The sequence below is a fragment of the Tupaia chinensis genome, unplaced genomic scaffold (assembly GCF_000334495.1).
Source record: "Tupaia chinensis unplaced genomic scaffold, TupChi_1.0 Scaffold138060_1, whole genome shotgun sequence".
NCBI lineage: Eukaryota > Metazoa > Chordata > Mammalia > Scandentia > Tupaiidae > Tupaia > Tupaia belangeri.
This window is the reverse complement of record NW_006197961.1, coordinates 1253052-1267583: the sequence shown is the minus strand read 5'-3', so window position 1 is coordinate 1267583 and position 14532 is coordinate 1253052. Positions and strand designations below refer to the sequence as shown.

Sequence of the window (14532 nt, the reverse complement as noted above, 5' to 3'; positions counted from 1 at the left end):
GCGGGGCGCAGTGGATGCTCCGGATGATGAGAGGGACGATGGCGGAGAGCTCGTGGCGGCCCAGCGAGTGGCTGAGCGAGCATGCCCAGAGCACGTCATTGACGGCCGGGTGGCTGTCCTGGTTGAAGGCGATGCTGAGCTGCGCCAGGGCTAGCGTGGCCAGCTTATAAGCGCGCAGCGGCAGCCCGCGGTGTTCCATGTAGCGCGCCACCGTGAAGAGGTGGGCATGGCCCAGGCCACCGGCCGCCGCGTCCAGCACAATCTGGTAAGCCGCTTCGAAGGCTGCGTGGTTCTTTTCGCACAGGGTCAGGGCCGGCAAGGCGCAGTTCTGCGGGTCTTTCATCGCGCATTGCAAGGCCAGGGTGCGCGCGCAGGCCCAGAGCTCCTCCCGCTGGGGCGTGTCCAGCTGCAAGCGCAGCAGCGTGGCATGCGTGGTGCCCGTCACCGCCACAATGGTGGTCGCCTCCACAGGTGTGAATAACGAATACCAGTTCTGCATAATATTCATCAGGGCCTGTGGGCCTGGTGGGAGGTGATGTGGGAAAATGGGTTCAGCAAGTGAGGCAGGTGTTGACCCGGACACTGTAACCCTGCTCCCACGTTCCCACCAGCCGGGGGGGTGGATGGATAGACACCCCTCTTCGCCTCTCTATGGTGCGGGGCCGTTTAAACACATATGCTCGCCACAAAGAGAGAGAGAGAGAGAAAGGGAGACAGCTCCCCTCCATCGGGGATGGTTATTCTGCAATCCTTTCTCTATTCCTCCCCCTCCTTGGGAGCGAACACACACGGGCCCGGTATGTTTCTCAAGCTGCTGAGTCTGGGACTCGAACCGCAACCGTTTGGGTTCCAGACATCTTAACCACCACACCATGACTGGCCCCAGTTTATTTTCTTTGTGTGTGTGTGTGTGTGTGTGTTTTAAAGGGAGATTTTTGCTATAGGGCGCATGCGCTCACTGGAGAGACAGAAAGCGAGAAATCACCCCCAGAGAGGAAGACCCTGCCGAAATCCCTTCTCCTCCATTCTCCTCTGGGAATTTTGGGCACGCACACACACATGCCTGGTGTGAGTTTCAAGTCTCTGGGTCTGGGACTTGAACAGGGGTGGGGCATGTGGGAGTCCAATGCCTTAACCACCACGCCACCTGCTGGCCCTTGGTTTATCTTTTTAAAGGGTCCAGGGCAGCTGGACTGGGTGGGGAGCCTGGGGTGAGCTTTGGAGCTTCCTTCCCCTCCCTCAACCACGTGGGTCTGACCCACTTCCGAGCCATGCTTCAGCGCCAACCGCTGCCCTCCCCCACCCCGTGCCCTCCCAGCCTAGCCCCGAGTCAGGGAAACGTCTCTCGGGGTCCCTCTTCAGTTTCCCCAGAGGCCCCTGCAGAACCAGAACAGGGAGGTGGGGGCAGGTGGCGGCTCTCACCGATCTCCGTGGCACAGCTGACGAGCCAGCGCACCATCTCCCTCCGCCGCCAGGTCATGGTGTCCAAGGTCATCCGCATCACCTGCGAAGTGGGAGGGGGGAGAAGTGGGGTCACCCACAGTCCTGGGCTAGCCCTTGAAAGGGGTCTGTAAGCCTGAGGGGTCCAGAGAGCTTGGAGATTCAGGGCTGATCCACTGAATCCGGGCAAGTGACTTAACCCTCCGGGACTCAGTCTCCTCATCTATAAAATGGAGAGAGGGACCAGCAGTTAGTGTAATGGCTATGTCGCTGGACTCCCACGTAGTCGACCTCGGTTCGCGTCCTGGACCCGGTGGCTTAAACTCACGCCGGGTGCATGTGCGTGCGTGCCCAAGATCCTGAGAGGAGAATGGAGGAGAGGGGATTGCGGCGTGGCCATCCCCCTGGGGGGTGATTTCTCGCTTTCTGTCTCTATGTCTCTCTCTGTCTGTCTGGGGAGCACACGCGCCCTATAGCGGAAAAAAACAAAACAAAAACCTCTCATAAAATGGAGAGAAAAATAATATCTACTGGGCCAGCAGGTGGGATGGTGGTTCAGGGCGCTGGACTCCCATGTGACCAACCAAGGTTCAAGTCCCGGACCTGGTGGCTTACTTTCTTGCTTTCCCTCCCTCTCCTTCTCTCTCATTCTTTCCCTCTCACTTTGTCTTTTCTGGTCAAATGAAAATTAATAAATTAATTAAAGGTAAATAAAATCATTCTTCTTTTTTTAAAAAAATTATTATTTTGGGGCTGGCAGGTAGCATGGTAGTCGAGGGTGCTGGACTCACGTGGCTGACCACAGTTTGAGTCCCAGACCTGGTGGCTTGCTTTCTTACTTTCCCTCTCTCACTCTGGTCAAATTGAAATAAGTAAATAAATAAAGTTAAATAAAATAATTATTCAAAATAATTATTTTATTAAGCTTATTTTTTTTAAAAAAAGATTTATTTAATTCCACCTGCTATTATTATTTTTTAATTTGACCAGACAGAGATAGAAGGAAAAAGGGAAAGCAAGAAAGCAAGCTGCCAGGTCTGGGACTTGAACTGCAGTCAGCCATGTGAGAATGCAGCACCTTTAACCATCATGCCATTTGCCGAGACAGAGAGACAGAAAGCAAGAGAAATTACCCCCCCAGGATCTTGGGCATGCATGCACATGTGCCCGACATGAGTTTCAAGTCACCATGTCGGGGACTGAACCGTGGTCAACTACGTGGGAGTCCAACGACATAACCACTACACCATCTGCTGCCCCCCACTGTGATACATAACCACTACACCATCTGCTGCCCCCCCACTGTGACTTTTAAGCCACTAGTTCTGGGACTCGAACCACGCACCTGGCCATATGGTATCTAGAACCTTAACCTCCATGCCACCTGCTGACCCCCACAGAATCTTATTGGCAGACTTTGCCCTGTCTCAGTCCTGCCCACCCATGGCATTTAACCAATAGCACATGGATCCCAGGCCCTACTCCCACGATGCCCCCTCATGTGACCCAGTCACTGGCATGCAGGCCTAGCCCTTCCCTCCGGTGTCCCCTAACTCCTCAACCTCAGTGACACCCCAGAGGCAGAGTCTCCATCATAAACCCTATCTAAGCAGGTAACCCCACTCTGCACTCCCAGGGCTTTTACTCTGGCCTTGTCACCTGCAGCAACACCCTTAGAGATGACACTCCATCAAGCACGACCACCCAGAGATGTGGCTTACATGCAGGTCCCACCCTCCTTCCCTAGGCAGCCCTCACACTGAGCCCCATCCCCAGAGCAGTCAATGTTCTGCTCCACCCTCAGAGGTGTGGCTAAGGGAGGCCACGCCCTCAGAGGTGTGGCTTATACTCAGGCCCCACCCTCACACTTGTGAAATACGCAGTCCCAACTCACAGAGGTGTGGCTTACTCAGGCCCCACCTCCAGACAACTGGTTAATATTCAGACTCCACCCTCGGAGGAGTGGCTTGCTTAGGCCCCACCCTCAAGCAAGTAGTTAATATTCAAGCCCCACCCTCATAGGCATGGTTTGCTCAGCCCCACCTCTAATTGAGTAGTTAATACTCAGGCCTACATGGGCTCGATCAAAGCTTCCCTCCCCCACATCAAAGCCCTCCCTCATCCACCTGGGGCCCTCACCTGCAGGCCCAGCTCCAGCGCGATACCCAGCAGCGTGGTGTCTGGTGGCGCGCTGGCCGGAGTGGCTGTCTTGCAGGCGTCCTGCGCCAGTTTGAAGAGCAGGGCGGGCGAGTGGATGTTCTCCTGGATGGAGCCCAGCACCGCGTGCAGCCACGTGGGGTCTCCTGTGTGGAAGAAGGACACAGGGGCGCTGTTGGATACACCCCAACACCAGCTCTGCAGCGGCCAGACCTGTTTACACAGGCTCTTCTGCCCCTGGGCCAGAGAGTGCCCAGGAAATGCACAGTGAAGACCCAGGGACTCAGTGCCTTCCCTCCGTGTGTCGTCCCTCCCTCCTCTATTTTTTTTGGGGGGGGGAGGGGAATCATTGTTATTTTTAAAAATAATTATTTTATTTATTCATTCATTTATTTTCATTTGATTAGAGAGACACACACACAGGGAGAGAGAAAGTGAGAAAGCAAGCCACCAGGTCCAGAACCACCGTTGGCCATGTGGGAGTGCCCAGAACCTTAATCACCACACCACCTGCTGTTCGGGGGGGGGGTAGGGAGGGTGATTTTATTTAACTTTATTTACTTATTTATTTTAATTTCAACAGAGAGGGATAGTGAGAGAGAAAGAAAGCAAGCCGCCAGGTCTGGGATTTGAACCATGGTCAGCCACGTGGGATTCCAGCGCTCCTAACCACACCACCTGCCAGCCCCATCCCCTCCTCTATTTCAACAGGACAAAGCCACTTAGGGACCTATTGAATCCCTACTTTTCAAGGGCACTGCTTCTGGACTCTCAGTGCCAGGGTTCAAATTCCTGTCCTGCCATGCCACGCTAGCTGTGTGACCCTGAGCAACTTGCTATTAGTCTCTGTGCCTTGGCTGCCCCATCTATAAAATGGGTTATAATAAAGCACTGGTACCTGTCTTCACAGCATACGTGGTGAGTCCATACGGGGCAGTCGTTCCATAACTGTGGCTTTTCTTACTATTCTCATTGGCCAGGTCCAGTAATTCCCCTTCCCTGTGTTCCAGCACTTTCTACCGCAAATAGAACAGGCATTGTTTGGGCTAAGGGACTTTGCAGGAACATTCACTCTGCCTGGAACACTCTTCCCAAATCCTCTGGACTGAAATGTGTCCCCCATGACGCCCTAACCCCTAGGGTGAGGCTATTTGGACACGGGGCCTTAGGGAGATAGCCAAGTTAGATAAGAGTGCGAGGGTGGGGCCCTCATGATGGGATCAGTGCCCTTATATATATTTTAAAATTAGCTACAGGGGGACTGGTAGGTGTGTGGTGGTTAAAATGCTGGATTTCCACATGGCTGACAGCAGTTCAAGTCCCACACCTGACGGCTTGAAAATCGCAATATGTAAATACATAAATCAATAAATAAATGTTAAAAAAAGTCAGCTGCAAGTTGTGTGTACTCATGGGACAGACAGAGAAAGAGACAGAGAAGGAAGGAAAGAGAGGGCCCAGTAGATGGCATGGTGGTTAAAGGCGCTGAACTCCCACATGGCCGATGGTGGTTTGAGTCCCGGACCTGGTGGCTTGATTTCTCGCTTTCTCTTGCTCTGTTTCTTTCTGGTCAAAAAACAAACAAATGAATAAATAAAATAATTATTTTTAAAAATAAATAATGATTCCCTTTCTCTCTGGGTGTGTCTCTCTCGGGTCAAATAAAAATAAATGAATGAATAAATATTAAAAACAACAACAAATTCACACCGGGTACGTGTACATGCATCCCCAAAACCCCGACAGGAGACTGGGGGAGAAGGGATTGCAGTGCGGCCATCCCCCAAGGGGGTAATTTCTCACTTTCTGTCTCTCTGTCTCTCTCTATCTCTCTCTGGTGAGCACACGTGCCCTTGAGAGAGAAATCTCCAAAAAAAAAAAAAAAGATAAGAAGGCCAGTCAGTGGTATAATAGTTAAAGTGGCTGGTTCAAGTCCCAGACAGGGCAGCCTGAAACACATGCCATGCACATGTGCATGTGTGACTGGAATCCTAAGATGAGACTGGAGAATCGATTGTGGTATGGCCATCCTTCCTGGGGGTGCTTTCACTTTCTTGCTCTGTCTCTCTCTCTCTCTGGCGAGTACACATGCCCTATAGCAAAATTTATAAAGTGGGAGGGAAATAGAAAAGGCTAGAAGAGGAGACCAGCAGGTGGCGAGGTGGTTAAAGTGCTGGACACTCCTACATGGCCGACCATAGTTCGAGTCCCACACCTGGTGGCTTGCTTTCTCACTTTCTCTCTCTCTTTCTTTCTCTCTCTGGTCAAGTTCAAATGAATGAACGAATAAATAAAAAATTAAATAATTATTAAAAAAAAATAAGGCTAGAAGGAAAGGAAGGAGCAGAGGACGGGACTGGGGCAGCTGCCATCCTCACCCTTAGCGGCAGACAGCATGGTGGAGGCCAGTTCACACTGGCGGGTCTCCAGGTGGCCAAGGATGAACCAGCGGGGGAAGCGGTTGTTCGTGATGGAGTCCAGCGGGGTGGGGTGAGGTTCTCCGGCTGGGAACGCTGTCTCCAGTACAGGGAGCCTAGGACGATGGGAGAGGCAGGATGGAGGTGAGGGGAGCTGCTGTCTGCAGTCTCTCGAGGAGGGATGGGCTCCCTGCCCCAGCCTAACCCTCCCCCCTCAGGCCACTGGAGCCCCTGGCTCTAAGAAGATGGAAGATGTGCACACAAAGATGTTCACCGCAGGGGCCAGCAGGTGGAGTAGTGGTTAAGGCGCTGGATTCCTACATGGCCAACTGCGGTTCAAGACCTGGACCCAGAGGCTTAGTAATCACCCCAGTGGGGACCAGCAGATGGTGTATTGGTTATGTCACTGGACAACCCGTGGTCAATTGTGGTTCAAGTCCTGGACCCGGTGGCTTAAACTCACACAGGGTACATGTGTGTGCATGCCCAAAATCCCAAGAGGAGAAGGGATTGTGGCGTGGCCATCCCCCCGGGGGGTGATTTCTCATTTTCTCTCTCTCTCTCTCTCTCTCTTTTTTTTTTTTTTTTTTGAGAGACAGATTTTTGTTATGGGGTACATACATTTGCTGATTGACAGAGAAACAGAAAGCAAGAAATCACTCCCCAGGGGGGATGGTCACACCGCAAACCAGGTGTTCCATTGTTCTCTTGGAATCTTGGGCACACAGACAGATGCCCTGGCATGAATTTAAGCCACCGGGCCTGGGACTCGAACTACGGTGAGCTGTGGAAGTCCAGCGACATAACCATTACGCCATTTGCTGGTCCCGGTCCCTTTTGAATTCTAATCACATTAATTATTTTTCAAATTCGAAATAGTACACACTGATATCTAGTAATGAATAAAACAGCAACGAATGCTACAGTGATGGAGACGGAATTAACCAGGCTGTGGGTTCAGGGTGTGCATGTGTATGTATGTGTGTGCGCGTGCCCGCACAGGGGGCGATTCGAGCCACACCCGCCCCTCCCACACCCGGCTGTGACCCCAGTCCTCTGTTCTGACCTCATAGCTCGGAGCGCCAGGCGGTAGGCCAGGTCCGGGTCGTGCGGCAGCAGCGCAGTAAACAGGTAGTGGGCACAGCTGTGCATGGGCACGCTCTCGCGGAACAGCACCTCTCCAAAGCCGCTGAAGGGACCCCCTGCAGGGACAACCTGGGCTCAGTCCCCTGCTGTGGCGTGGCAGGATATAGTCCCAGGGTAAGAGAGGTCCCAGGGGTAGGTACTCAGAGCTGAGACTAGCAACTGGGGACTGGGGAAGTTGCAGCCCTGAGCAAATAGCCTAGAAAAGGCTGGCCCCAGGGCGGGGCCAACCTGGCTCTCCTGCCTGTGGCAGGCGGAGACTCAGCACACAAGCCAATAGGGTCATACCATGGGCGGAGCCACTGAAGCCCAATGGGGGAATGAGGCGGGGCCTCGCCCCATCAGTGACTGAGCTCATTGGCTCCATGGTGGGCAGGGGGCGGGGCCTCACTGCACACAGCAGATATTGGCTGCCCGAAGGAGCTAGGTGACGGGACTAGAGTTGGAGCCCGCCTTTTAGGAATTGCCAAGGTGTGAGTGGACATTAAAGACCAAAAGCAGGGTTAGGGGAGGGACCGCTCTATCCAGCGGCAACCAGGATAGAGGGCAAGACCCTCCGTTTCAGGAGCAGCAGGGTCTAGGGCGGGGCCTCACCTTCCAGCAACAGCTCCGCCTGCTTGCGCAGCACCTGCACCAGCCGCTCGTCCAGGTCCACCTCCTCCAGCAGGGCCAGCAGCTGCTCCTCATTCCGCACCACCTTGTCCTGGGCGTACAGCCCCTCGGGCAGGGCCCGCTGCTGCCCCAGCCCCAGCAGGGCCACCTCCAGCGCCAGCGCCAAGTACGACTCGCCAGGGTTCCCGGGCACCGGCACGTGCTGGTAGGTCACCTTCCGCTTCTCAGGGCCTGAGTCTGGGGGACACAGGACCAGGGCTGCTGGGAGGGAGGCTCGCTTCTCCAGGAACCGGCAGTTCTCGTCCCAAGCAAGGAGGGTGGTGCCACCACGGGATCTGGAGGAGCCCAGAAGCTCCAGGCAATCGCTAGGGGCCGTCCACCGCGGCGTGGGGGGGGGGGGTGACCACTTACAGGACAGCTAAGCCTATTGGCTCCTGGCACTGACCAGGGACGTGGCCAAGCATAGGGCCTGGCCAAGCGCAAGAGCTGCTGTCAGTCACCTTCTAAGGGTACTGGGCTTGGGCACCATCATTAGCCTACACGGGGTCCCTGGGGTGGGCACCTGGGTAAAGGTCGAGGGTCTCCTCCTCCAGGCGACAGGCCTCCAAGAGGGCCCTGCAGAGACAGCCGATGGGATCCAGGGGGTGGCCCACCCATCCTTCCGTGTTGGTAATACAAGTGGAACCTTTCTGAAGTAGCTCTGCAGTCAGAAAAGAGGGGTTCGCTGTATACCCACTCTCCGTGGAGTGGGGGAACGTCTTTGTCCTGCCCCCCACCTCCACCGAGCCCACCCCAGTCTAAAGTGGGCCCACCACTCTTATTGAGGTCTACTGTGGCACGCAACAGACTCAAGCCTGGCAGAACACAGGAGGACACTGGGTACTGTTTTTTTGTTTGTTTGTTTTTTTAGGGTTTTGCCACAGGGTAGGTGTGCTTATGGGGGGTGGGGGTGGGTGAGAAATCACCCCCAGGGAATGCCACATTGCAATTCCTTCTTGGGATTTTGGGCATGCATGCACATGCATCTAGCATGATATTCAAGCTGCCGGCTCCCGGGGATGAACTGTGGTCAGCCATGTGGGATTCCAGTGCCTTAATCACCACGCCTGCTGGCATGTCCCCCTGCAATTGACTGTAGGTAACGGAAACCATCAGGTGACTTGGTGGTTAAGGCAGTGGACTCCCACATAGCTGACTGCAGTTTGAGTCCTGGACTTGGTGACTTGCATTCTCACTTTCCCTTTCTCTCTAGTCAAATTTAAAAATAATAATACATATCATAAAATAATTGTTTATTTTTTAGAGATTTTTCTATAGGATGGGTGTGCTTGCTGGAGAGACGGACAGACAGAAAGCTAGACATCACCCCCCCCAGGGAGGATGGCCACGCTGCAATCCTTTCTCTTCCATTTTCCTATCAGGATTTTAGGCACACATGCCCATGCACCTGGTGTGATTCTGAAGCCGCCAGGTCCAGGACTCGAACCGTGGTCGACTATGTGGGAGCTCACTGATATAATGGGTGTGCTTGCTGGAGAGACGGACAGACAGAAAGCTAGACATCACCCCCCCCAGGGAGGATGGCCACGCTGCAATCCTTTCTCTTCCATTTTCCTATCAGGATTTTAGGCACACATGCCCATGCACCTGGTGTGATTCTGAAGCCGCCAGGTCCAGGACTCGAACCGTGGTCGACTATGTGGGAGCTCACTGATATAACTGCGGGGTGATTTCTCGCTGTCTGTCTCTCTGTCTCTCTCTGTCTTTCTGGCAAGCGCATGCACCCTATAGCAAAAGCCTCTCCAAAAAAAAACAAAAAAAGTTCTGGGGCAGGTGGCATGGTAGTTAAGGATGCTGGACTCCCACATGCTGACCAGGGTTGGGAGTCCTGGACCTGGCGGCTTGCTTCCTCACTTTCCCTCTCTATCTCTTGCTCTGTCCCTCTCTGGTTAAATTTTTAAAAAATAAATACAGTTAAATAAAATAATTCTTAGAAAAAAACACAAAAAGGGACCAGCAGTTAGCGTAACGCCTATGTCGCTGGACCCCCAAGTAGTCGACCGCGGTTCGAGTCCCAGACCCAGTGGCTTAGACTCACGCTGGGCGCGTGTGCGTGCGTGCCCAAGATCCTGAGAGGCGAATGGAGGAGAAGGGATTGCGGCGTGGCCATCCCCCCTGGGGGGTGATTTCTCACTTTCTGTCTCTTTGTGTCTCTCTCTGTCTTTCTGGTGAGCGCACGCGCCCTATAGCAAAGAAAAAAACAAACAAAAAGAACATAAAAAAATAAATATATCTTTTTCTGCTTGAGATACCTCCCCTGGTTCTGTTTTCCAATAGGCCCTTCCATGGAACTCACTGACCCTCCCAGTGGCTGGCATTTGTGTCACCAGCCCCTGGGACACGATGCCATTGTCACTGCCCACCTTTTTTTTGCTGCTTGTAACTCTCAAGCTGATGTCGCCGCTGAAGCCGGAGAGTGTTCACTATGGCACCTGCCAGCCGTAGGGCCTGGCGCGGGTACCCATGGGCGCGCAGGGTGTCCACGCGGGCGCAGGCGGTGGGGAAAGGTTCGCCCAGCCAGAGTGGGCGGCCCTGGGGGTCGAAGGTGGGCTTGTCTCCGCCCATGGTGCCCGTGAGGCTGGGGCCGTAGGAGTCACTGGCAAGGATCCTCTGCAGGTGCGCGTCACTCCAGCGCAGCTCGCCGGCCTGCAGGGCGCGGCCGAAGACCGTGTGGCGGGATCGCGAGGCGGCCGCCTCGTCCTCCTCCGAGCCTGTGGGAGAGGTGTTCAACGCGGCCTGGTGAGGGCAGCCCTAGGGGTCATGCCACAGTCCCCTGTCCTCACCAGACGCCGACTTGGGAGTTAGGAGTGGGCAGAGCAACGGGTGTTAAGTCATCGCCCCAACCCCAAAGACATGCTTCAGAGATGTGGGTGGGGGGGCATCAGGTGGCGTGCTGGTTATGTCGTTAGACTCCCATGTGGACGACCATGGTTCGAGTCCCGGACCCAGTGGCTTGAAACTCACTTCAATGTGTGAGTGTACCCAAGATCCCAAGAGGAGAATGGAGAAGGGATTGCAGCGTGGCCATCCCCCCTGGGGGTGATTTCTCACTGTCCCTCTCACTGTCTCTGTCTCTGATGAATGCATGCTCTCTATGGCAAAAACCTCTTTGGGTGCCTGTATTATTACTATGATTATTATGTTTTTAAAGAATTATTTATGGGCTGGCAGATGGCGTGATGGTTAAGGGCGTTGGACTCCCACATGGCTGACTGCGGTTCGAATCCTGGACCTGGCAGCTTGCTTTCTCATTTTCCCTCTCTCTCACTCTGTCCCTCTCTGGTCAAATTAAAAATAAATAAATAGGGCTAAATAAAGTTAAATAAAATAATTATTTTAAAAAAGTATTGAAAAAGAAAAAAACAATTATTTATTTAATTTTATTTATTTATTTTCATTTGACCAGAGAGAAACAGAGACAAAGAAGAGAAAAATCAAGCTACCAGGTCTAGGACTTGAACTATGGTCAGCCATGTGGTAATGTCTGGTGCCTTAACTGCCATGCCACCTGCCGGTCCGGGAGTCCACCGTTTTAACCACCATGCCACCTGCTGGCCCCATCCTGGCATGGTTTCAAGCCACCGGGGCTGGGATTTGAACTGCGGTAGGCCATGTGGGATCCGTCTTGAATGCAGATCACTTAGCGCTGCGCTAAAGGTCCTCTCTCCTTTTATTTAACCCCTCCCTCCTTTATTCATGGTAAGAGTATGTGCACAGGCATACGGGGCACTGAGGGAGAGAGAGAGAGACAGAGAGAGACCCTCCTACAGGGCTTGGTCACATTCCAGTCCCTTTGCTCTGGTCCTGCAGCCCCTTGGATCTTGGGAAGCACATATGTGCCCCTCAAGTCTCGGGCTGCCCCACTCTGAGCTCCATAAAGCCGGGCCTCTCTTTATTCTGTGTCTCCCTTTCTCCCGTTTGAATCTACCTGTCCAATTTGGTCTCCCGTTCTCTCTCTGCCACCATAGCTAGTGAGAGCCTAAGCCGTTAAGATCAGCACAGGACGGCAGGTGATTTTAGCATTTTTGCCTCAACATTCCTCAGGCTGCAACTGCTCCTGCCCTCAGCACTCGCTCCCTCCTGGTGGGACAGCCAAGGGCTTGAGCCCCCTTTTTCTCTTAGGATAGAGCACTGAGTGGCCGGCAGGTGGCGTGGTGGTTAGGGACACTGAATTCCCACATGGCCGACTGTGGTTTGAGTCTCGGACCTGGTGGCTTGCTTTCTCATTTTCCCCTTCTCTCTCTCTTTCACACTCTGTCCCTTTCTGGTCAAATTAAAATAAATAAATAAATAGATAGATACATAAATGACAAATCTGTTTAAAAATGAAAAAAGGACAGAGCATTGAAATGGGAGGTTGGGCCTTAGTAAGGGTATTCTGGAGGGTGCAGCAGGGAGTCCTCTCCTACCTGGTCTGGGGGCCGCGGTGGGCTGCAGGCTGGGGCCATCGAAGGAGTAGTTACCCTCTTCCAGGGGACACATGTCCAGCTTGTCCCAGGTTCTCAGCAGCTGGAGCCAGCCTGCCCGCTCCTCTGGTTTGCAGTGGGGGCTCAGGACGACGCAGACCCAGAGGGCCCCTGGCAGGGGGGGCGGGGGAAGGTTCGACGTTCATGCCAACAGCACAGCCCATGGTTCTGCAGTACCTAATACCAGGGGCCACACTGCCTACCCCGCCTCGACCACCTCGGGTGGGAACGAACAGTCTATTCCCTCTACAGGTAAGAAAACTGAGAACTGGGGCACAGAGAAGTAGGACCACTTCCTGGAGGTCACACAGCTAGCGGGTAAGTGGGGAGTCGAACCCAGTCCTCCACACTCTTCTTGGCTTTTTAAACTTAAAAAGAATTATTTATTTTATTTGTTAGTATTATTATTTGTTTTCATTGGACCAGAGAGACAAAGAAAGTGAAAATGAGATGGAACCAGCAGCTGGTGTAATGGCTATGTCACTGGACTCCCATGTAGTCGACTGTGGTTCGAGTCCTAGACCCGGTGGCTTAAACTCATGCCAGGCGTGTGTGCGTACGTGCCCAAGATCCCGAGAGGAAAATGGAGAAGGGATTGTGGCGTGGCCATCCCCCCAGGGGGTGATTTCTCGCTTTCTGTCTCTCTTTCTCTTTCTGGTGAGCATATGCACCCTATAGCAAAAACCTCTCCAAAAAATAAAAAAGAAAAAGGAAAATAAGAAAGAAAGTGAAAGTGAGATGAGGCCAGCAGGTGGTGTGGTGGTTAAGGGCGCTGGACTCCCACATGGCTGACCATTGTTCGATCCCCGAACCTGGCAGCTTGCTTTCTCACTTTCTTTCTCTCTCTGGTCAACTTCAAAAAATAAAATAAAATAAAATAAAATAAAATAAAATAATGACAATAAAATGAAATAAAATAACTTTTAAAAAGTTAAATAATTCTTTTTTTAAAACAAATTTATTGGGATGCCACCGTGCCCAGCGGGACTTTAAGAAGTTCACGGGCGGGCCAGCAGGTGGCGCTGCCCATCTGACAAGGGGCGGAGCTCAGGCCTTCATGCCAGGGATGGGGAGTCCATGGGGACGGGCTGCAAATGTAAATGGAGCTTCCCTAGCTGGCTTGCCACTTCCCTCCTGCTGCGCTCCCTGTTTATGGGGATGGGGACCCCTGCCCTATCAGCTGTCACAGAATTTTGCCTTGCGCTCTCCGCGGTAGCTCACGCCCCTTCCCACCCCTATGGGTGGTGCTTAAGAAATGTTTGCAAATGAATGGAGGATTGAGGTAGGGCGAGCTACAGACCCTAAGCAAGACCTGGGAGCTAGAGTCCCGACCCCGAGCCGAGCCCGAGCCCACCGTGGGGTCTGGGGCTTACCCAGCTCGTCCCAGAGCTGCCGGCACTTGTCGGTCATGCCCGCGCCCTGCTGCCGCCACAGCGCCAGGCGCGGGTCTTGCAGGAACTGCTCGGTCATGAGGATCAGCATGCGCGCCCCGTTGGAGTCCCGCATGCGCAGCATCTCCCGCACCTGCAGGACGGGCAGGGTGGTGAGGAAGGGGCGGGAACCGCGGGGCCTGCTGAGCTCCCCGAGCCCGGCCCCCCAGCCCCGCACTGCACCTTGCTGAACATGGAGCGCAGCTGCTGGCTGGCCCCGTAGTAGCCGCCGTTGGACAGCAGCTGCTTCACCTGCTCCTGGATCTGCTCCTCGTCCAGGTGCCAGCAGTTCGTGTCCTCGATGCCGGCGCCTGCGGTGGGGTCTGGGGCGCCTGGGGGAGGGAGAGAAGGCTGAAGCTACAGTCTCAGGTAAGGTTGGGGTCAAGAGAGGGCATCTGGGGACCAGCAGTTAGCGCAATGGCTATGTCGCTGGACTCCCACGTAGTCGACAGCGGTTCTCGTCCTGGACCCTGTGGCTTAAAACTCACGCCGGGCACGTGTGCGTGCGTGCCCAAGGTCCCGAGAGGAGAATGGAGGAGAAGTGGGGTCTTTTCTTTTCTTTTCTTTCCCTTTCTTTCCCCTTCCTTCCTTCCTTCCTTTTTCTTTCTTTCACATTTTATTCATTGTCATTATTTTATTTATTTATTCGATTGAGGTTGACCAGAGAAAGACAGAGAGGGAATGAAAGTGAGAAAGCAAGCTGCCAGGTCCAGGACTTGAACCGTGGCCAGCCTTATGGGAGTGTCCAGCACCTTAACCACCATGCTACCTGCTGGTCCCTCTTTTTTTTTTTTTTTTTTGCACGCT

At 53.6% G+C, this 14532-nt stretch overlaps 1 protein-coding gene across 1 annotated transcript in view; it reads right to left on the bottom strand.

Annotated features, from left to right (window-relative positions):
* Window positions 1-14532, bottom strand: part of ZSWIM4 (zinc finger SWIM-type containing 4) — a gene marked incomplete in the record, with an annotated part of 25782 nt that overhangs the window by 608 nt on the left and 10642 nt on the right. Inside the window, 11 exon segments of the mRNA XM_014592648.2 lie at window positions 2-522; window positions 1423-1504; window positions 3580-3743; window positions 5976-6130; window positions 7081-7216; window positions 7752-8006; window positions 8332-8469; window positions 10193-10540; window positions 12239-12406; window positions 13669-13819; window positions 13909-14057. Coding sequence (XP_014448134.1) covers window positions 2-522; window positions 1423-1504; window positions 3580-3743; window positions 5976-6130; window positions 7081-7216; window positions 7752-8006; window positions 8332-8469; window positions 10193-10540; window positions 12239-12406; window positions 13669-13819; window positions 13909-14057 — 2267 coding nt within the window.